Source organism: Aristolochia californica, unplaced genomic scaffold (assembly GCF_029961685.1).
Source record: "Aristolochia californica isolate CCGP_79_NKW_82.1479 unplaced genomic scaffold, dmAriCali1.0.hap1 SCAF_9, whole genome shotgun sequence".
Taxonomy (NCBI): Eukaryota; Viridiplantae; Streptophyta; class Magnoliopsida; order Piperales; family Aristolochiaceae; genus Aristolochia; species Aristolochia californica.
Window position 1 is genome coordinate 37,576,337 of NW_027182290.1, and position 25,056 is coordinate 37,601,392.

The 25,056-nt window shown below is 34.9% G+C and overlaps 1 protein-coding gene across 1 annotated transcript; it reads left to right on the top strand.

Annotated features, from left to right (window-relative positions):
* The first annotated feature begins 19,635 nt into the window (after window positions 1–19,635).
* LOC137941083 (large ribosomal subunit protein uL30w) lies at window positions 19,636–22,411 on the top strand. The gene is made up of 7 exons (XM_068786335.1): window positions 19,636–19,666; window positions 20,896–21,079; window positions 21,173–21,270; window positions 21,478–21,535; window positions 21,615–21,694; window positions 21,794–21,896; window positions 21,998–22,411. The coding sequence occupies exons 2-7, from the start codon at window positions 20,912–20,914 to the stop codon at window positions 22,211–22,213; spliced, it is 723 nt and encodes a 240-aa protein (XP_068642436.1). The 5' UTR covers window positions 19,636–19,666; window positions 20,896–20,911; the 3' UTR covers window positions 22,214–22,411.
* Window positions 22,412–25,056: the final 2,645 nt, after the last annotated feature.

The window sequence follows — 25,056 nt, forward strand, 5'->3', positions numbered from 1 at the left end:
AAGTATAATATTAAAAATTAAAAATTTATATAAATTTGTGTAGGGGGTATTTTATTATAAAAATACTTGTATAGTGGGTATTTGAGGTTAATATTTTAAATTCATGATAATTTTTTTCTTTTTTAAAATAATTACTCTAGATAGATATGTAAAAGTGCACAACTCACAATATATCTACTACCAAAATTGATGTTTTTAATTATTTTTATCTTGTAAACCTAATATAATGTCAGTTTCACTTTGTTGAGTATAGATAAAATTTGAAAAAACTTCATCATTATTTAAAATAATTATCCAATATGTTTTCTAAATGGATTATCAATAAAAAAATAACCCAAGTACATCACGCTTAAATGTAATATAAAAAATATCAAATTAGTACATTTGCACTACAACTTAAATATTAATATTTATGAAAATACAATAATCAATAACTATGCAACATTTGAGTTGCTAACAAATCTAAAAAATATGTTGTTCTTGCGAATTGTACTACACGATCCATAAAATCAACATTATCATCACTATCTCCATCAACATCTACACCATCACCCTTATCATGTTCTCCAACAGATTGATCACTTGAATCATCCTCTTCATTTTCAAAGATATCCATATAATCCTCCGTGCGTATACAATTATGTAATAAATAACAAACTAGTATAATGTCTACCTAAATATCAAAAGTAAATGGAGGAGCATCTTTCAATATTTCAAATTGAGCTTTTAAACCCCAAAAGTACACTCCATCAATAACCTAGAAGATTTTCATAATTGACATCCGCTAAATAATATTCACCTACGATAGAAGATATATTTTACATGAATTAATTAATAATAATATTAATAATAGATAAAAAAACTAAGTAAATAAATGTTAACTACATTTATGTACCCATAACACCCAAACATGGATTGAAGTCGAATCAATTCATTTTACTTCAATTCAGGGGGGGTAGTCAACAAAATGAAAATTTGATCTTCATCTTCAACTTCATCTTATGCATCTACATGATCTTCATATTCGAAATGGGTGTTAGTGTGGACAACTTCATCTTCATCTTCGTCTTAGAAAAATACAAACCATTGATTTTATTAATTATAAAAATAAGTTAATTAAACCAAGTGTTTGAGTTAACAATATTTTAATTACCACTATTAAATTACTAATACAATAGAGTAAATAAAAAAAATTATGATTAATGAATAAAAATTATTATATTAATAACATAAGATAGATTTTTTACATGGTATTAATTAATAATATATTTTGACAAAATTAAATGTAATTAATTAATCAAATGCATACTTTAATTATATTTTATTTACCAAAGACTTAAATATGAAGTTTAATATAGTAATAAATTTGAACAAAAATAATAAATAAATACACATACAACTTTATTAATAACCTAAAAAAAAAGATTATTCTAATAACGAGTTTGTGCCTTTAAAATCATCAAGTTACAACCATCATTTATCGTTCCACATGTAAGTCGATATTGTCAGAGTGGTTTTGTCCACTCTTGTTAGAGTTTGTGGTTTGAGTTAGGTACTTGACTTTCCGCACCTTAAACGACTAGTCTTTTCGGGTTATATTGGCTAGGTATCTGACTCAGAACTCCGAAGTTAAGCGAGCTTGGGCAAGAGTAATTCTAGGATGGGTAACCTCCTCGGAAGTACTCGCCTAGGACTGACAGATATGGCATCTCGAAATTGTACGACTCTTGGATTCTAATGCACTCTGCCTCCGAAAGCATGTTACTTGGCTACCCACATCCTCAAGACTATCGCAATCGTCGCTGTCTGTATACATTTTACATAAAATTGGATATGACCTCTGCATAAAATTAGACATAACCTATATATATAATAAATGTATAAGATTGGGCATAACCTCTTCTTAAAATTGAGCATAATCTATGTATATAATACCTGTATAAAATTCGGCATAACCTCTACTTAAAATAGAGCATAATCAATATACATAATACATGCATAAACACTCCATAAACACTCCATAAAATTGTCTATACATTCCATAAACACTCCATGGAATTGTTTATATACACTCCATAAAATAGTCTAAACACTTCATACACTGCATAACATTATAAATAAACTCCATACAATAATCAAACACAACAAAATTAAATGAAATATCACTATCAATTTACAATCGCCCAAATAAAACCTATAAATATATTATAAATTTACAAACTATAATTGTTTTTCTTCATGCTAGTTGTTCCTCGCCCATTTCCCCCTATTAACTGATCTCCAAATCTACCCCTTGATTGATTTTTCTCTTGTAGAGGATGTAACTCCTTCAATACTGCAATTGTTACATCATCCGCATTGCCCTGACATGCAAGTAAGAACATCCAGAATAAATCTATGATTATGGTAAAAAAAAAAGGGCCAATTCTTTACTAGTTTACTTTTAATAATCTAAAAATTCTGAATAGGGATATAAATATTGCCTTGATGAGACATTCTCAAGCAGGCCTCCAAACTCAAAAGTCTCCTGCTCCAAAAAAATAAGATTGGAAAACAAAATCTTAGAACAATGGTTGAAATGGCATTGGTCAACAAGTTCTCAACAATATCAAAAGTAGGATATATGAATCACAAGTAGCTGTCTATAAGGCAAATCTAATACAACACTATATTAATAATAAAAAAATAGAGTTTAGACTTACCTTATGAAATTTGAGAAAAATCAAAGCCGAAGGGTTAAATCGAAACCACAAAAAAAAGAAAATACCATGTGGCAAAAACATTCCATAGCACTTCAAAAATCCTCAACAACATTCTAAAAGATTTGAAAATTAATTAAACTATTTTCACTACTGCATATGCACTAAACAATGAGAAAACACACACCTCAAGTCCAAATTCACCGAACACCCCTGGTAGAGCCCCATATAACTTCGCAGTTACTACGAACTGTACCTCGTCAGTGATGGGGGTCAAGTTTCGTTGACTAATGGACGCCTGTGTAGGTGACTCAGCCTTGTTTGATTTGGACTAAAAAAACCCTAATAAAACCTAAACCATAAACCATCAAACCCTAAAGTCAAACCCTATCACCTACTAAACTCTAAACCCTAAACACTAATTCCATAACACAGTACCCTAAACCTTAGAAGCCCTAAACTCTAAACCCTACACCATAATTCCAGACCCTAAACCCAAAAAACCCTAGCGCTTAAAAACACAAAACCCCCCAAAACCTTAAAAACCCTATCACCTACTAAACTCTAAACCCTAAACACTAATTCCAGAACTTAATACCTTAAAAGCCCTAAACCCTAAACCCTACACCCTAATTCCATACCCTAAACCCAAAAAACCCTAGAGCTTAAAAACACAAAACCCCCAAAACCTTAAAAACCCTAAACCCCCTAAAACTTAAAAAACTTAATCCCTAAAATACCCTAAATCCTTAACCATAAACCCTAAACCCTAATTACAGGACCCTTAAATACCGATCACCAAACCCTAAAAATAATCCCTAACACGAATCAAGAATTTATACCCTAAACCGTAACCCTAAATCCCACAATTATGCACAAATAACCCCCAATTAGGCACTGAAAATAAATTTAAATCAAATAAAATACTAATTTATTAAAAAAATTAGGGTTTAGGCATACCTTCTGAAATTTGGGGAAAACCGAAGCTGAAGGGTGAAATCGATGCCGAATGGGGAAATCGATGCCTAATCGAAGTAGAAATTAAGCAATTGATGCCCAAATGTCCAAAATCGAAGAAAATCAAAATCAAAATGGGGAAATCGAACGAAATCGGAAGGTATTTTCGGGGGAAAGGAGAATAGTTAGAGAGAGAAGGGAGTAGGAGGCCGAAAGGGAGAAGAGAGGGAGCAGACAGAGAAGAAAGGGAGGGATAAGAGAGTAATAAGAGAGAGAGAGCGAGTCCGAGAGAAGAGAGGGAGTCACGAAGACGAGAGAGGGGGTGCGAGAGAGAGGGTGAGGCCGAGAGAAAACCGAGAGATGAGGCTGGAGACTAGAGGGAGCGGAGACGGTGGCTGAAGACGAAAATCCGATCGATTTTAGGCAGCAGAATGTCGAGTGGGGGGGCGCAGGGAGATGAGAGAGGGAGTGCGGGAGAGAGGAAGAAAAAATGAGAAATGACGACGCACAAGGGGGGGTGCGAGGAGAGAGGGAAAAAACCCAGCGTCGCTCGTCCTTCAATTCAAAGAAGATCAAACAAGGCCTTCTTCGAGATGATCGAAATTAAACCGTGGAGATGAAGGACCCTTCATCCCCTGCATCGAGATGAAGCTTCATCTGCGCTCCACTAACGACTTCAAGTGTTGAAGGGCGTTATGCGGATGAAGATCATCTCGTCCTTCAAGTTGACTAACCCCCCCTCAATTCAAGTTCATTTTGGACTAACCCCCCCTTAGTGTGTACAATGAAAATAATATTGTAAAATACTTTTTTGTACTAGTGTATATATTAAAAAATATAGTGAGATGAGGAGGAGTTTATTAGTAAAATACTCCTTAATAAGATAGTTTTATTTAACTTTTTAATTATCACTCTTAAATTAGTAATTTAATATAATATTAAAAGTCGTGAAGATGTATAAATATATAAAGAGGGTATTTTACTGTATAAAATACTTTGATACATTTAAGTTTTATAAGATGGTTTTATTTAACTTTTAATTAGTAAAATAAGATATATTTTAGTTTTGTCTAAATTAATAAAATAACAACAAAATAAAATAAAATATTTATTTAGTTAATTATAAAAATAGAATACATACAACAAAAATGTTTTCTTTTATAATGTCTAGATACTTGATCAAATTCTTACTTTAACATATCAAAATTATCACTCTTAAATTAGTAATTAGATATAATATTAAAAGTCATGAATTTATACAAATAAATAATTAGGTTATTTTATTTTATAAAAAATACTCTGATGGATTTAACTTTTGTAAGATGGTTCTATTTAATTTTTTATTACTAAAATAAGATAGATTTTAGCTTTGTCAAAATTAATAAAATAATTTAAAACTAAAATAAATATTAATTTGATTAAATATAGAAAATAAATACCTAATAAAAAATATTTACTTTTTTAATGTCCATATGCTTAATCAAATTTATACTTTTAAAATATCTAAAGTATCACTTTTAAATTAGTAATTAAATAAAATATTAAAATTTAATAATTTATATAAATTTTTAAAGGGGGGTATTTTATTATAAAAATACTTTGATAGTGGGTATTTGAGGTTAATATTTCAAATTCATGATAACTATTTTATTTTTTAAAATAATTACTCTAGATAGATTTGTAAAAGTGCACAACTCACAATATATCTACTACCAAAATTGATGTTTTTAATTATTTTTATCTTGTAAACCTAATATAATGTCAGTTTCACTTTGTTGAGTAGAGATAAAACTTGAAAAAACTTCATCATTATTTAAAATAATTTTCCAATATGTTTTCTACATGGATTATCAATAAAAAAATAACCCAAGTACATCACGCTTAAATGTAATATAAAAAATATCAAATTAGTACATTTGAACTACAACCTAAATATTAATATTCATGAAAATACAATAACCAATAACTATGCAACATTTGAGTGGCTGACAAATCTAAAAAATATGTTGTTCTTGCGAATTGTACTACATGATCCATGTGAGTATTTCTTTGTTGGTCCCCATAATCCATAAAATCAACATTATCATCACTATCTCTATCATCATCTACACCATCACCCTTATCATGTTCTCCATTGGATTGATCACTTAAATCATCCTCTTCATTTTCAAAGATATCCATATAATCCTCCATGCGTATATAATTATGTAATAAATAACAAGCTTGTATAATTTTTATCTAAATATCAAAAGTAAATGGAGGAGCATCTTTCAATATTTTAAATTGAGCTTTTAAAGTCCAAAAGTACACTCCATCAATAACCTAGAAGATTTTCATAATCAACATCCGCTAAATAATATTCACCTATGATAGAAGATATATTTTACATGAATTAATTAATAATAATAATAGTAGATAAAAAAACCAAGTAAATAAATGTTATCTACATTAAGGTACCCATAGTTTACCTCGTCTTGTTAATGCTGACTTCAGTACACGTGTATTAGCCGTTGATCCCTCCTATCCAATAAGTACATAAGTGAATTGCATGTCAATTATACATGTTGCCATTAGATTCTATGACAAAAAACCCTTTATATTTTAGAATTTTGCTTATTGATTAAACAGGATGTGTGCTTTGATATGGGTTCCACCAATAACTCCCACTACAATCCTAATGACAAAATTTTGATTAATACAAACATACATTTGATATTAACTAAAAATTATTCATTAAATAGTTTTGTTATTACCTTAAAGTAAGGATTAAACATGAGATTATTCAAAAAAAATTTGTGAATACGTCTCAAAGGCCGTTTAGTGTAATCAAAATATAGTATGAAAATAAAAACTAACACCTTATTGAAATACAATTCCATCTATTAAACATCTCCGATGTAAAACTGTATGATTGTTGTTGGCCAACAATGAAAAGAAAATATGCTAGTAGTTATTCCATTGAGATAAGTCTTTCTATATGATAACAATCTTATACTCTTTAATATCTCATCCAACTTGAGAAAGACATTTTGATTCAACCTATAAACTTTTGAAATTTAACAAGTGATCTTTCTAATGTCTTTTCAAAATATAGTGGACCACTAATACCATAAGAACGTTGTACTCGTTCATTACTATGATATAGATAATATCTTGCTATAGCATATACTGTTGTGTAGAAGGCAAATATAATGCCAATTTTTATCTCTCTCATAGATTATCAATGAATACCAGAAATGGTGCACATTTAATAATGAAAATAAAAATGTATAAACATGTCCCTATAGTAACCAGTAATGTTTGAACCACAAAAACACAATTTGTATCAATAAAAAAATACAACTTACACCAACACATTCATATCATTATTCGAAACACAACCTGTATCAATGCAAAAACACCAATATCAACACAAAAACACGTCTCTATCTTAACCACAAACATCCGTGACCTAATCACAAACACATCCGTATCTTCACCACAAACACATCTATGCCTTAACCACAACTGATAGATGCCATATTCTGACATGAGAACAAAGTTAATTATAATAGAATAACCTTTATAATTGTGTTATAGGTGGTTATTTATCGGTTTTCAAATGAAATGAGCATTTATTGAATTTGGCATTAATCACTGTCAATATTGCATAGTTTTCTCTCCTGAATTATATTTCATTGTTTTTAAGGTTTATTTCTTCCTGAAATGCTTTTTATAGATTTAATTATGGAATTTCAGGAGAATTTTGGTGGAGAAGGAGATATTTACCAAAATGCCCTTAGTGAAATGGAGGTGATTTTTAGGTCAAATCGTTTTAAAATAAATATGATGGCATTAAAGGAAGAAGGAGAGCGTCGAACGGGTGAGGGGGGAGACCTGAGGGGGGAGACCCGAGTGACGAGCGTGAAGAGAAAACAGAGCATCGACCGTCGACCGAAACAGGGGAAGTCCCGAGAGGCGTTTCCCTCCGTCGGTCACCGTGTCACCATTGTTCGCCGCGCCACCGTCGTCCACCGCCGTCCAACAACCAAGAACAAACCCGAGGAGAGCTCGAGAGAGTCTCCGTTGAGGTGAGTTTGACAGTTTCTGCTCGCCAGAACAGAGCACCGGAAACAGGGGAGACCCGAGAGGAGTTTCCCACTGTCGCTTGCCGGGCCACTGTCTTTCGCCGGGCCACCGTCGTCCAGCAACCGAGAACAAACCCGAGGAGAGCTCGAGAGAGTCTACGTCGAGGTGAGTTTGACAATTTCTGCTCGCCAGAACAGAGCACCAGAAACAGGGGAGACCCGAGAGGACTTTCCCACCGTCGCTCCCCGGGACACTGTCTTTCGCCGCGCCACCGTCGTCCACCGCCGTCCACCGCCGTCCAGCAATCGAGAACAAACCGGAGGAGAGCTCGAGAGAGTCACCGTCGAGGTGATTTCGACAGTCGTTGCTCGCTAGACCGAGAAGTGATCCGAGAGGGCTTCTCCGGTGCCATTTCCACTTTTCGACCATCCTCCGGCGTCGGTTATGTATTTCCGACCATTCCCGGAGAGACCCCGACTCCGACCGAGACTCGAGAGGGCCGGTTAGAGAACTTCATCTTTGTTTCGTTCTTCGCCGGACGTTACCTCCGTCCATCGGCTTTCAACCTTCGTCGCCGGCGTCGTTTCTACCTCCGACCACTCACTCTTGCCAACCCGAAGCCATTGATTTCGGGAAATTGCAGCACCCGTGAGAACGAGTTGCTGCCCGAGCGAGAGGAAGAAGAAGGGGAGTAATTCGTAATTTTTGAATTTCATTTTTTATATAGTTTGAACTTAGGTTTTGAATGTTTATTGAATATGATTTGATAATTAATGTTTATTGAATATTTGTTTTCCAGATATTTGATTAAATTAGCTAATTAGGGTAGGATTATAATTGAGGTTGGATTTTGGTATTTTAATCTGATTTCTGTCTTTCACTCTATGCGCCCGAGAGGGGCTAGATGTAAGGATTGAGAAATCGGATTCATGATTACGTGACGCTCGAGAGAGGCACGAATCACGGTAAAATCCAGAGTTGATAATTTTAGCATCATCACAATAGGAAATTGATTATCTGCATTCTATTGTAATCCGCTCTTTGTCATTAACTCTAGGCGCCTGAGATGGGCTAGACGCAAGGATTGGGAATCCGGATTCGTGGTTACGTGGTGTTCGAGAGAGGCACGAATCACGATAAAATCCAGAGTTGACGTTTCCTGTTGTGCAAGTAGTTAATTAGATTATTGCTTAATAATTTAGGATATAATTAGTGTTTAGTTCATCATATTTGGTTAGGCTAGTTGACTGAAAAATACACAAAATTTAATCCTCCCTGTGGATATGACCCTCGCTTACTGCTAGATTATATGAACGATTCGTACGCTTGCGAGGTATTAAAGCCGATGTAATTAAATTTTGCATCAAGTTTTTTACCACACCCACATCCATAGCTACAATTAGGGGTGGCTTCGAATCGACCCGGCTCGCGAGCAACTCGAGTTCGGCTCGAGATTTGAAATCGCCTCGTTTACCTTAAAGAGTCGAGCTGGACCGAAGCCAGGTTTGCTTCGTCGGCTTGCGAGCCCGCTTGAGGTGAGTCGGGATCGGGGGAGCGGGAGTGAGAGCAAGGGGGGGAAATTTTTTTCCTCCCCTCGTCACCATCGAGCCCCTCCCGTTAGCTGTTGCTCGCCGGCCGCCTCTAGTCGTCCGTTCGATTTCTTCCTCTCCTCTTCGTCGCCTCTGTTTCCGTCATCGCGTTCGTCACCGCCGCTTCGGTCGCCGCCGTCATCACCGATGACAGGTCCTCCCCGGCGTCGTAACCCCCTTCCCTCCGCTTCGTCTCGGCGGAAAACATGAACCAGTAAGTTCAGGGGAGAAATTAAGGGAGAAATAATCTTCCCCCTCCCCCTGTGGGAAGATGATTTCGCAATGAGAGATCATAAAAAAAAAAAAAAAAAAAAATCCTTAAACTCTCCTTCCTCATAGCTCTTGAAAAAAAATTAAAAATACATTTTATAGAAATAAGTTTCTATAATGTCTCATGTTTTTTTTAAACATTTTTTAATTAAAAATTCTTATTAAAAATCATATAATTTTCTAAGTAAAAATTTCCTACCAAGATGGGGAAGAAAACTGTATAGAGTCTTTTTTTGTATATAACAGTTGATGTTGTAATACTTTTAACATGAAACAATTTTCATTGCAATTTTGTGTTTGATATTTTATTTGATTGAAAATTTATCGATAAGTATAATAATATATCATATTGATTATTAATTTTTATTTATATCCCTAGAAGTGGCATTAAAAGGACCATTTAATTTTCTTATGAAAATTTTAAAATATTTCTTGTAATTTTCTAATAAGTCACTAATAATAATAAGATTTTATTTAAAGGTTTTTTTGGGAATATGTATCATAGGAAAATATTTTTAGTTTCTCCTAGAATATAAATTTTCATCTATGGGTATTAAGGATGCCATAGTAAATTTATGGTCAAATTCAAAAATTACAAAACAAGCTTGACAACAATTGGAGTAAAAAAGATTAATATTGGTGCATTTTAATCCATTATTGAAATTCAATCCTGAACCTCCCCTATCATTAATTTTTTTAAATGTATGCATAATTTTATATATAATTTATTCGAAGCCACCCCTACGTGCGAGATCATAAACAAAGAAAAAAAAACTCTTTGTCCCTTCCTCATAGCTCTTGAAAAAATTGAAAAGATATTTTACTAGAAATACGTTTCTAGAGACTATTAGTAGTTTTTTCAATAAATTTTGAAAAGACATTTTTAGTAGAAATATAGGGACAATTAGTGCCTCATGTTTTTTTGAAAATATTTTTCTAATTATAAATTCTTGTTAAAAAATCACATAATTTTCTAAGTAAGTTTTTCTTGCCAAGATGGGCTAGAAAACCGTTTAGAAAAATTTTGAATAAGTATTTGACAGTTGATGATATAATTCTTTTAGCATGAGGCAATTTTCATAGCAATTTTGTGTTTGACATTTTATTTGATTAAAAAATTATCGATAAGTTTAATAATATATTAGATTCATTATTAATTATTATTTATTTCCTTAGAAATGGTAATAAGTGGGCCATTTAACTTTCCTAAGAAAAATTTGAAATATTTCTTGTAATTTTCTAGTAAGTCTCTAATAGTAATAGGATTTTATTTAAAGGATTTATAGTTTTTATTTGGGTGATTTTAAAATGATAGTGATATTTTATTTAATTTTGTTATGTTTGATTATTGTATGAAATTTATTCATAATGTTATGCATAGTATGGAGTGTTGAGACTATTTTATGGATTGTATAAACAATTTCATGGAGTGTTTATGGAATATATAGACAATTTTATGGAGTGTTTATGGAGAATTTATGCAGGTATTATGTATATAGATTATGCCCAATTTTAAGTAGAGGTCATTCCGAATTTTATATAATTATTATATACATAGATTATGCTCAATTTTAAGTAGAGGTCATACCCAATCTTATACATGTATTATATATATAGATTATACCTAATTTTATGTAGAGGTCATACCCAATTTTATGTAAAATATATGCATAATTTTATATACAATTTATTTTTTATATATTTTTTGAAAAGTTTTAAATGTATGTTGAAACTCGAGTTCGACTCGAACTCGGTTAAAATGTTTGGGCTCGAGCTCGATAAAAATTTTAGGCTCGAGACGAGGTTCGGCTCGAAATATTTAAATCAAACTCCGCTCGAACATAGGCAGGTTCGGGCTCGACTCGGCTCGATGCCACCCTAGCTACAATCGCATCCATAGTTATTCAAACACATACTCATCCACTGTGACAAATAGGTATTCAAAAACATAATGACACTGATAATAGTTTTATTCGTGTCTTACAATGATATAACTAACCAAAACACAGTTAATGAAGATAAGATGTCAAAGTCAATACAATCATCCAAAAAGTCAACCATTCATCGATGATTACAATTCATAGTAGTTAAAATTAAGCCAATCATACTGCTATTCCATTGTCATCTTAACAAACATATCCTTCTTATGTACAATGCCCAACCTCTGAGGAGTGTGATATTTCAATTTTCTTGGCAAATTAGGGATTTCTAAGAAGGGTTCGTACCATGGAAGTCTTGCAGTGACAACTTCAGGTTTGTAGACGTCCACAAAGGATGTTGCCACACTGTCATTACTATAATGAGCCTACCAGTATTATCAGGTAACCATTGAGATCTCTTCCTATGATGAGTAGAAGATTTTGTGGACTTGGATTGTGACGATGTCTTGCCTCTTTGCCGCTCCTCATTTGAAGATTCAATACCGCTAGGGAGTGGCGAAGGGGTCTCTCTAATCAAGTCAAATTTGTCTATCTCGTTGATCAATATCCCTTCTGGTACATGAAGGAGGTCTTCACCTAGTTCAACACAAGTTGTACTAACTATCTCCATGGCTATGGAATTTCAAACAACTAAAGTCAATTTGTCATATATAGGGTTCCCTTCTCATCTATATTTATCAGTATCCCAGTGTCTCTACAAGAAAAAAGATATCATTTAGAATACTTAGAATGGTGGTTAGTAATGCGAAATATTTTTACTATATTAGATTTACTAACCTTGATGTATTTTTTGCCATACTAAATTACTTGCAGTGACTCTTGTGTTGTCGGATCCCAACCGAATCCACTGGAATTGAGGCAAGTCGTCACGTTCAGGTCGATTTTATTCGAAGATCTAGTGCGGTGTTAGAGAAGATAACGATGCTTTATGTAATTTAGAGAGTGGGTGGCATGGAGATATAAACATGTTAAACTTTTAAATCCCTTTACTACACTTATACTTGGTTTTTATGCCCTCAAATATATAAATAAAAGAGTAAGGGGGGAGTGCAAAGGGACCCGCTCTCAACCCTAGTTTTCTGTCAACTCTCTTTTGCTCTCCTACTCGAGTTTTCACTTTTTCTCTCTTCTCTTCTTCTTCCACCTTCTCCTTACAAACCTTAAGCTCTCTAATCATGAATCCCTAGAATCTAACATGCTATCAGAGCAAAGAGTCTAGGGTTGTGATTTAAAATTGTCTCAAAATCGTTTGAGTTTTGAAGGAGTAAAACTTTTTTAAAGGAAAATGTGTTGTTTTTCAAAAATTCCAGCAAGGTCTCTTCAGATAAGTGCATCACAACTTTCAATATATGTCTTAAACTATCTTAATTCATGTTTTCATTATGCAAAATTTTGTTTTAAGACCCATGTATGCTTCCTCCAAAAATTGAGTTCCTCATGATCCAAACATGGTTGTTTTTTTGTGTTTTGAGCAAGTTGATTATATGTGAATTTTTAGCTACAAGTTCTATGCAAAAAATTAAGTTTTCTAATTTCAAAATAGTCCTGAAAATTTCAGTTCCAAACTACCAATGATTAGAGTTGTGTTAACTCTTCAAGTTGATGAAATCCTATATTAGGGTTTGAAGGGTTTATGTAAAAGATTCATTTTTCATGGTTGGATAAATTTGGTCTCAAGGATGGTGTGATTTAATGGTCTAATACTCAATTTTTTTCCAGAATTAAGTTGTGGTTTAAGTGCTGGAATTTATATATCAAATTTCATTTTTTTTGAGTTGCCTCATGGCCTCTATGTATAACATTTTTGTCTCCCCTTCTATTACATGTTTTGTCTTGTGTTTTGAATGATAAATTGAGGTATTAATCTATGAGTAATTGACATATGAAGTTACCATATAGTCCAACAACATATTTTTGTTTTCCACTAAAATTTGAGTCTAAGTATGTTGGATAATTTTTCTCTTTACTAGCTAATTTGTGTAATTTGTTTCTTCAATTTCAGCCATCGGTAGTGTGTCTTTGATCAATTTGTTTTCAAGAAAGTCCTCGAAATTTCAAAAACCGTGTTTGAATTAGATTTCCAGCATTAAAAGTTGTTCCAACATGGCTGATTTCTCAAGTCACTCATCCCCCTCTGATTTTGGTAAACATGATTTCTTGAGAATCAAGACAATTACTCTCAAGGGCCTAAGTAACTATGTGTCATGTTTGCAATCCGTTAAACATATTTTATTCACTAGAGACCTTGTTGGCCTTCTAAGTCAGCCACCTATGCATGAAGAAGACATCGTGATATTAAGTGGGTTTATCAATAGTATTGAAGAGGTGGTAACAAACAACTCCAAGGATATTTTAGATACATGTTCACAATTATACCCTAGTTTTGATGGATTAAAACATTTAGGATTTATTTAAGAAATTATCTAGAACAAAGCATGAAGGCACCCTTCATGAGTGCTTTGCTAGGTTGTGTGGCTTACTTCAAGAGTAGATTGTAGCTCAAATCGTATTCAACCGACATTGGCACCCAAGCCAAGCAAAGAGAAGAGATTATTTTAGAAATAGTTCTTGCACATGTGAAACCGTATTTAGAGGTTGCAAAGACTCAGGTATTGAGCTCCTCTTCCAAATCCTCCTTTATTTATGTATGTGCAACATTGTTAAGGGTACCCGCCAAAGCACTTTCCTCGCAAAATAAATAAGGGGTAGTCCCCCAAATGGATTTTTCAAGTTCAAGTTCATCCAACATGAAGATCATGTCACTCATGTACATGAATATCATCTTCGCACTTGGTGTTAGTGTTGACGACTTTATGTGCACTGGAAAACAGTTTCCAGTGTTAGTGCCCCAACATGAGAAAAACTTAAAAACAAGAGAATCTCTAAACCTTTACAGTGCACTTAATTACAACATAATCTATAAACCCCAAATTAGGTAAAACAACCATTATTATTACACGAATAAGTTATTTAATGTATAATTAAATATATTAATATATTTATTAATTGAATTAGATATTTTATTGTGCATTAATATGGTAATTACATGAGCCAATGAAATACATACATGATTAATTACAAATAACAAATAAATAACGTTATAAATAACAAAAACGAAAGTAATACGTTGAGTTATTAATTTATCAATAACATATGATATACTTTAACCTAAAAATGAATAATTTAAGAGAAAAAATTGATCTAATCATAATTTTAACACACTATATATTTGTACATAATATATTTTATGTATTATTGATTAATAATATATTATCACAAAATTTAAAACCATTAGTTTAATTAACTATAGCAATAGGATAATTATGCCAAAATAATTTATCAAATATTTATTTTAAAAATATTTTAATTATGACTATTAAATCACTATTTTAATATAGTAATTTTAAAATAAATAAAAAATATTTTATAAATAAAAATTATAAATTAATGATTTTTATGAAGATAGTTTAATTTTTCCTAACTTAGAAAAAATTAAACCATCGTCGTCTTCCTCAGCGGCGAGCCAGCGAGCAACGACGACGGGCTAGGTGGCAACGACAACGGCGGCGGGCAACGCTGACAGAGGCGGTGCTCCGACGGTATGCCGAGAGGGAGAAGAGAGGGAGGCCGAGAAGCTCTGCAACAGATGCTACACCTCCCGTGCTCTGCAACGGAGGTCGAGAGGTAGAGGAGAGGGAGCATGGCTGTTAAACCGAAGCCGAAGGCTGAAATCAAAGCCGAATGGGGAAATTGATGACGAATTGAAGTAGAAATTAAAAAAATTGAAGCCCAAATGTCAAAATCGAGCAGGAGATTCAGAGGGAGAGCGAGTCTGAGATGGAGAGAAGGACGCCGAAAGGGCGTTTGCAGCAAGATGGACGTCGTAGAGAGGGAGACCGGAGAGGGACGGTGGAGACAAGAGAGGGAGTAGAGAACGAGAGAGGGCTGCGGGAATAAAATGGCAGAGAGGGTGTGCGGCAGAGACAGCCCCGCGCGTGAGTCATGTATATGATTCTCAAAATCGGGCGGAAAGCACTTTCCGCCGTTTACTCTTGGGACATGAACTCCCCCCCCCCCCCCCCCCCCCCCCCCCCTAAATTGAAAAATCTGTTTTGTACACCCAAGGAAGGGGCGAAGAAAGAGGTGGTAAAACATATGGTCGAGGTACGTGAAGAAGTGGAAGTGATTCCAACTTTAATTCCTCTTCTAGTCCAAGTTAAAATATGAAGTGCACTTTTTGTGGACTTGGGGGTGGGGGGTGATTTTTGAAGTTCAAGTTCATGTCCAACATGAAGATCATGTCAGTCATGTACATGAAGATCATGTCAGTCATGTACATGAAGATCATCTTCGCACTTGGTGTTAGTGTTGACGACTTCATGTGCACTGGAAAATAGTTTCCAGTGTTAGTGCCCCAACATAAGAAAAACATAAAAAATAAGAGAATCCCTAAACCCTTACAGTACACTTAATCACAACATAATCCTTAAACCCCAAATTAGGTAAAACAACCATTATTACTACATGAATAAGTTATTTAATGTATAATTAAATATATTAATATATGTATTAATTGAATTAGATATTTTATTATGCATTAATATGGTAATTACATGAGCCAATGAAATATGCACATGATTAATTACAAATAATAAATAAATAACGTTATAAATAGCAAAAACGAAAGTAATACGTTGAATTATTAATTTATTAATAACATATGATATACTTTAACCTAAAAATAAATAATTTAAGAGAAAAAATTGATCTAATCATAACTTTAACACACTATATATTTGTACATAATATATTTTACGTATTATTAATTAATAATATATTATCACAAAATTTAAAACCATTGGTTTAATTAACTATAACAATTAGATAATTATGCCAAAATAATTTATCAAATATTTTATTTTAAAAATATTTTAATTATGACTATTAAATCACTAGTTTAATATAGTAATTATAAAATAAATATAAATAATTATTTTATAAATAAAAATTATAAATTAATGATTTTCATGATGATAGTTTAATTTTTCCAAACTTAGGAAAAACTAAACCATCGTCGTCTTCCTCAACGGCGAGCCAGCGGGCAACAACGACGGCGACGGGCAACGCCGATAGAGGCGGCGCTCCGATGGTACGCCGATAGGGAGAAGGGAGGGAGGCCGAGAAGCTCTGCAATAGATGCTCAACCTCTCGTGCTTTGCCACAGAGGTTGAAAGGGAGATAGCTGATGGGGGGGGGGGGGGGGGGGGGGGGGGTGGGAGAAGAGAGGAACGCCGAGAGAGAAGAGAAGTCGTCGCCGAGGGAGGAAGGCCTCCCTCCCTCTCCCTCTCGACCTCCATCGCAAAGCCTCTCGGTTTCTCGTACTCTACATCGAAGGTCGAGAGGGAGAGGCCGTAGAGAGGGAGACTAGAGATGAGAGAGGGAGCAGAGAGCTCATGGTTTAGGGAGACTAGAGAGGGGCTGCGGGAACGAGAGAGGGGTGCGGGAGCGAGACGGTGTGCGCCAGAGAAAGCCCCGCGCGTGAGTCATGTACATGATTCTCAAAATCGGGCGAAAAACACTTTCCGCTGTTTACTTTTGGGACATGAACTCCTGAGTCATGGATGATCATGTACATGACATGAAGTTTGGTGCTCCCTAACGACATCAGGACATGACTTGAGTAATGCGCATGAAGATCATGTCCTGAGTCATGTTGACTAACCCCCCCTTAATAGCTATCTCTTTGATAATAAACGAGATTACTTCAAAGCAAATCAAGCATCCACTTCTACTACGTGTGCAAGTAATAATTTCCTAAATCCAAGGTCTAGAGAACCCTTCCTCTCTTCTAAAATTCTCCTCCTCTACCCGCTTATCCCATGTCCATTCCATCTTCATTACCTCTCGTAGATTTGCCGATCCAACCCGGATTTTTAAGAAATCGAGTCGGTTCCAAATTCGGGTCGGGGTTAGTTAGTCGTCATCATCTAACCGATCCGTGCTGCGTTCTCGCTGCGCTCGATTCATGCTAGCAAATGTCTAGCGCATAATCTTGACCGTTACATAAAGATCTAATCTCGACCGTTCCCCTTCTCTTTTTAAATCTTCTTCACCTCTGTTAGGGTTCTTTCTCTTTGTGCCTGCTGAAGCAAGAGGGTTCAAGGTGAGCTCAAACACCCCCGCCCTGGCGTCTGTCAATATACTCATTTCATTTTTTCTTTCACCTACATCGGGGGTCTTTACATGAGTTGATCGAGTTCATGTCCAACATGAAGATCATGTCAGTCATGTACATGAAGATCATCTTCGCACTTGGTGTTAGTGTTGACGACTTCATGTGCACTGGAAAACAGTTTCCAGTGTTAGTGCCCCAACATGAGAAAAACATAAAAAACAAGAGAATCTCTAAATCTTTACAGTACACTTAATTATAATATAATCTTTAAACCCAAAATTAAGTAAAATAACCATTATTACTACACGAATAAATTATTTAATATATAATTAAATATATTAATATATTTATTAATTGAATTAGATATTTTATTATGCATTAATATGATAATTACATGAGCCAATGAAATACGCACATGATTAATTACAAATAATATATAAATAACGTTATAAATAAAAAAATGAAAGTAATAAGTTGAGTTATTAATTTATTAATAATATATGATATACTTTAACCTAAAAATGAATAATTTAAGAGAAAAAATTGATCTAATTATAAATTTAATACACTATATATTTGTACATAATATATTTTATGTATTATTAATTAATAATATATTATCACAAAACTTAAAACCATTGGTTTAATTAACTATAGCAATCGAATAATTATGCCAAAATAATTTATCAAATAGTTATTTTAAAAATATTTTAATTATGACTATTAAATCACTATTTTAATATAGTAATTATAAAATAAATGTATTAAATAAATAAAATAATTATTTTATAAATTAATGATTTTGATGACGATAGTTTTAAACTATCGTCGTCTTCCTCAGGGGCGAAAAACTATCGTTGTCTTCCTCAGGGGCGAGCCAGCGGGCAACGGCGACGGCGGCGAGCAACGCCGATAGAGGTGGCGCTCCGATGGTACGCAGAGAGGGAGAAGAGAGGGAGGCCGAGAAGCTCTGTAACAGATGCTCGACCTCCCGTGCTCTGCGACGGAGGTTGAGAGGGAGAGGAGAGGAGGATGACTGTTAAACCGAAGTTGATGGCTGAAATCAAAGCCGAATGGGGAAATCGATGCCGAATCAAAGTAGGAATTAAGAAATCGAAACCCAAATGTCAAAATCGAAGAAAACCAAAACTGAAACAGGGGAAATCGTAAGAAATTGGAAGGTTTTTTGGGGGAAAAAATAATAGCGTGAGGGAGAAGGGAGTGAGATGCCGAAAGGAAGAAGAGAGGGAGAAGAGACAGAGAGATAAGAGAGAGGGAGAAGAGACAGAGAGATAAAAGAGAGGGAGAAGCGAGCGGGAGGTTCAGAGGGAGAGCGAGTCCGAGAAGGAGAAGGACGTTCGCAGTGAGAGATAGAGGCAGTAGAGAGGAAGACCGGAGAGGGATGACAGAGACGAGAGAGGGAGTAGAGAGCTCGGGCTTCAGGGAGACGACAAAGGGGTTGCGGGAAGGAAATGAGGAGAAATGAGCGAGACAGTCCGAGCCAGAGAGAGCCCGCACGAGAGTCATGTAGATGATTCTCAAAATCGGGCGGAAAACACTTTCCGCTGTTTACTCTTGAGACATGAACTCTTGAGTATGTATGTTCATGTACATGACATGAATTTTGGCACTCCCTAACGACATCAGGATATGAACTGCATAATGCACACGAAGATCATGTCCTGAGTCACGTGCACTAACCCCCCCTCTGGTAGATTTGCCGATCCGACCTGGGTTTTTAAGAAACCGAGTCGGTTCCAAATTCGGGTCGGGGTGGGTTAGTCGTCATCGTCTAACCGATCCGTGCTGCGTTCTCGCTGCGCTCTTTTCATGCTAGCAAATGTCTCGCGCATAATCTCGACCGTTACATAAAGATCTAATCTCGACCGTTCCCCTTCTCTTTTTAAATCTTCTTCACCTCTGTTAGGGTTCTTTCTCTTTGTGCCTGCTGAAGCAAGAGGGTTCAAGGTGAGCTCAAACACCCCCCGCCCTGGCGTTTGTCAATATACTCATTTCATTTTTTCTTTCACCTACATCGGGGGTCTTTACATGAGTTGATCGAGTTCCATTCCCTTGAGGAGTTTGAGGCTTGTATCTTCGCTGTTTGCCTGCCATTATTGTGTTTGTTTTACTGTTGCTGTGCGATTCGTGTTTTTTCATCCCCGGTGACGTGGTTAATAAAACATGTTGTTTATTCCCCTCTGGTTTCGTTGTTATTCTGCCTGATATTTAGCAATAAGTTGTGGTCAAAAGATGGTTTTTTGAATCGAATTCCAAATGAAGGATGTTGAACTCTTGCACAGAAAGCTAGTCTGTGGTTTCTTTAGGATTTGAATATATTTATTTCATGTCTTGAACTTTGTATCTCATGTCTAACCGTGAAATAGTTCAATGTCCATCACGTCCTTCTCTTGTTTATTTTGTTCTTGATCTCATTTTCATTATAGAAATACAGAAGTTTAACGAAAGGAATTACTGGTTATAATGTAAAACCTAATGTCTGCTATTTATAGAGATACCCATGTGCTTAGATGTAAAATTCCATATTTAATGGATGCTTATCATAAATGTTCTTTTAGTTGTTGAAATCGCTATGAGGCAGATTTGCAAATGGAATTTTGTATTTTTGGGTGGGTAGGTGTATTTGCTGCATAACCGCCGGTCGCCAAGATTTTGAAAATTCTTTTTTCGGTTTCTTTTCAAATAAACATGAGGATGGTTCTGACTGTAGTATTCTCAGGGATGTAAATGAGTGAGGAACTATTTGTAGCTTTTATGGTTCTTTGATGAAAACGAGTTTTGTTCATGTTGCACTGAAAATGCATGAAAATTGGAACTTGTGGACAGAGTTAGTTGGTTTTAGTTTATTTGGATCTTTCCAGGAGTCATGATTTACTGTGGCAATAGTAAATGAATATGTAGGAATGTATTAGTTTTCATTGTTGTGTTTTTTTTATGTTTTCTTTATTTTTTGAGTCTAGGAGTAGATGTGGTTTTGGGGGGCTGTTTCAACTTAGCTTTAGTATGTCAATTAGCCAAAAGTTTGGGTGTACGAAGTTTATAAGTTTTGTATGCCCCCTATTGTTTATTATTGCCAGATATAGTAGATGTGAAACTTTTTTCACATGAATATTGTGGTTTTTGAAATTGGAATTTCATTGCATTCTTATTGCATCTCATCATAATTATTTATTCAGAACTACAGCTAAGAAAATGGGTGAAGTTGTGGTTCCTGAATCGGTTCTTAAGAAGAGGAAGCGGGCAGAAGAATGGGCTGCTGCAAAGAAGCAGGAGCTAGTGGCTCAAAAGAAAAAATCAGTCGAGAAAAAGAAACTGATAGTTACTCGCGCCAAGTCGTATGCAAAGGAGTATGAAGAGCAGGTGACAATTGTTTTAGTTGTATTTGTGTGATAGAGTATGTGCTTCCTCTATGTTTTCTATGGTCTTAATATGTTGAACGTTTGGTAATCTCAGGAAAGGGAGCTTATCTGCTTGAAAAGAGAGGCGAAGTTGAAGGGGGGTTTCTATGTCGATCCTGAGGCCAAATTGCTATTCATTATTAGGATAAGGGGGTAGGAACACCTTTTGTTAATCTGTTTGTATGATTTTGAATTCAGTATTACCTGTCTGGATTTAATGGAAGATTATATTTGGCTCATAGATCCAGTAAGAAGCTACCATCTGTGGGTAAATTATCAATGTTTTCCTTTGTGTCCATTATAGCAAGCTTTTTCACATTCTTCTGTGTTTTTTTTTTTTTTTTTTTTGTCTCCTTCTAGTATCAATGCTATGCATCCAAAGACACGAAAAATTCTGCAGCTACTGAGACTTCGTCAGGTAGGTTAATGAGCCTCTTGTTGTTTGTTCTTTGATTTCTGTTATATCTGTTTCTGATGACTTGGTTATTCTTTCACAGATTTTTAATGGCGTATTCCTGAAGGTGAACAAGGCCACCTTGAATATGCTTCACAGAGTCGAGCCATACGTGACTTACGGGTAAGCGAAAAGGATTACATTGTTAAATAGTCAGTTCTTGTAATGCAGTTGTGGTCATCAAGAGAGTATTCTCATTTGTTATTTTGTGGTTATTACCAGGTACCCAAATTTGAAGAGTGTTCGAGAGTTGATTTACAAGAGGGGTTTTGGGAAGCTTAAGCAACAAAGAATAGCCTTAACAGATAATTCTATTATCGAACAAGTAAGATTATCTAAATTATGGGTGAAACGTATTATATTGCTATATATGATGCACATCCTGTTTGTGGTTTCACTTGCTGAGGCGTTTTATTTGTTGTGTAGGGACTGGGGAAACATGGTATTATCTGTATTGAAGATCTGGTGCATGAGATCTTGACTGTTGGGTCACATTTCAGGGAAGCCAATAACTTCCTATGGCCCTTCCAGCTTAAGGCTCCACTTGGGGGGTTGAAGAAGAAGAGAAACCATTATGTAGAAGGAGGGGATGCAGGAAACAGAGAGAACTACATAAATGAACTGATCCGAAGGATGAACTAGGTTTTTGCTTGTATTTTGATTTAGCATTCCTTTTGTGCTTCCTCTTTTCGTTAAGTCTTTATTTGATCACAGACAAACTTTTTGCAGTTAGAAGTTTTGTGCCGTGTTTTTTATTACTTTGAAAATCTTTGCGTACGTTCGGATATTAAGTGAAACAGTTCATTATCTTCTACTACCAAGTATTTTGATTTCGTTTCATGGTGGTTTCTGTGATTCTTTTCATGGAATAGTTGTTTTGCGTTTTTGACAGGTGTTCTAACAATTCCAGATACTTGGAATAGGCAAAATGTGTTTTGTAAATAAACTCAATCAACGAGTGTCAAATGACAAAAAATGTAAAACAGTGTAACACGCAAGTGTCTTATAAAAAACAAAAAAGCAAAGGGACAGGTATTATTGCTCATAGACGTGCCTGTAAAAGTTGCAGGACACGTGTAGGCGAAATTCCATTTCCAGCTTTCTTCGAGTTGCTCTAGTGTCCGAAAACATTTTCCAGTGGATCAACAAGAAAGAGGAGCAGGTTGCGAAAGCGCACTGGAGAAGTAAAAACTGAGACCGGAAGAAATGGAAGGGAAGGAAGGAAAAAATGATGAGAGAAGCAGTAAGGAAGAAACTGCGTCTGGCCTCGAGCAGTCCAAGATGGACTCGGCGCTTAAGATTTTACTCCGCGACGCGATCTCGTCGAAAGGAGTGAAAAGTCCTCGACGGGAAGGAAAGGAGGAGAAGACGGAAAATCCAGACGATGTTCTAGCCTTCTCTCGATCGGTTAATGCTGTGGACTGCAGCCTTGAATGAGAAAAGTCATCAGTGCTGTTCAGGTTTTTCTGCTTTAGCTAATTATCTCCTGTTTCGTATCTTCTCCACTTCTCTCCTACAATAAATTCAGATCGGAGTACATCTGAGGTCTAAAACTCTTCTCTGTTTAAAGTTTTACAGTCAGAAAGCTTTGTTGCAATTAATAATGTAGTTCTTTAGTTAAAAAAGCTCATGAAATAGATTTATTTTTCTTCCTGTGGCGACTCGACTGCTTTGTCTCACTAAACCCTAAAATCCAAGGCTTTTGGTAGGTTTATGCAATAAACCCTTTCTTGAAGACTTTTTTAACACCAAATTGAAATTTTGATCAACAATGATAGAAATTAAGACAACATACTGAATCAAGACGATGATCTACCTTTCAACATAATCCACTATGGATTGCCCCTTTAGAATTATATTTTATTGTATAAACCTAACGAGCATATTTCAATTCCTTAAAAATCAAAATGTACTCAAATTAAGGATAACTTGGTAGACCTGGACGCAAAGAAACAGGAAGATAAAGATCAGTATAAATAGAAGAAGTACTTACAATGATGTAGTCGAAGGAACCAACACTGGCGCTGGCTGAGAGGACGAGTTTGACAACAGGCTCCTCCTAACGTGAAGCAGTATCCCTAGAAACAAGACATGGCACAGGAAGAAGAATTGGACCTGAACCAAACCAGTATGAGTAGAAGGTTTTGTCACTCCCTTAGCTTGAATTGCGACCTTCTGTACCACGATTTGCACCTCTCCCTCTACGACCACTTCCACTTCCTCGAAAGGTTTGGTCGAGTACTAGTATGCATTATTTTGAGATAACGAATGAGAAATCTGATTGTTGGTTTTGGCAAGTGTTGAGCTCTAAAGACTCGAGAACAAACTTTTGTCAAGTCCCACCATTAGAACAAGAAACACTGATCTCATTCAAAATATGGGATGATTGAATGTGACTTATTTATGTAGAAAAAACACATCTTGGCAATTGGTTGTTGGGTTCTGTTAAAATTAACAAAACTAGTTGCTAAATAGGTTTACCTGAACAACTAAACTTGGCAATTGGTCGACTAGATGTTGTAATTATCAATACAATTAACGAAATCCATTGAGCTGGTTAACCCTAATTAGACACATATAGTCATATATTAAATACTAATCTTAAATAAGGCCTTCTTAGGTGTTGTATCTCCAATTGTGAGTGGCTACATATTTTATTTTTCATTACAATCATATTTTAAATATGATTAGTGAATTCCACGAAGTTTAGGGGTAAACAAGTCCTCATATTTTAAGATACTTATTATTTTAAAATATAAATAAAAGAGGAGGGAGGTAGGGGTGGCATTGAGCCGAGCCGAGCCGAGCCTGAACTTACCTATGTTCGAGTCCTAAAATTATTATCGAGCTCGAACTTAATAATTTTAACCGAGTTCGAGCCGAGTTCGAGCTTCAACATACATTTAAAACTTTTCAAAAACTACATGTTATAAATTATATACAAAATTATGCATACATTTTACATAAAATTGGGAATGACCTCTACTTAAAATTGGGCATAAGGGTGACATCGAATCCAGTTGAGTTCGAACCTTGTTCAAGCTGAACTTGATTTAAATATTTTGAACTTGAGCTCGAACCGACCCTTGCCTTAGAACCTAAAATTGTAATCGAACTCAAGCTTAATAATTTTAACTGAGTTCGAGTTCGAGCTCTACCCGAGAGTTTGAGCTTAACCTACATTTAATACTCTATATAAAATATATATCAAATAAATTATATATAAAATTATGCATACATTTTAAAAAAATAATGATAGGGGAGGTTCAGGATTGAATTTCAATAAAGGATTACAACGCATCAATATTAATCTTTTTTACTCCAAATGTTGTATAGCTTGTTTTTTAATTTTTGAATTTGGCCATAAATTTACTATGACCTCCTTAGAGCCCCTGGTTGAAACTTTTATTTTAGGAAAAACTAGAAATGTTTTTCCTATGATACATATTTCCAAAAAAAACTTAAAATAAAATCCTATTACTATT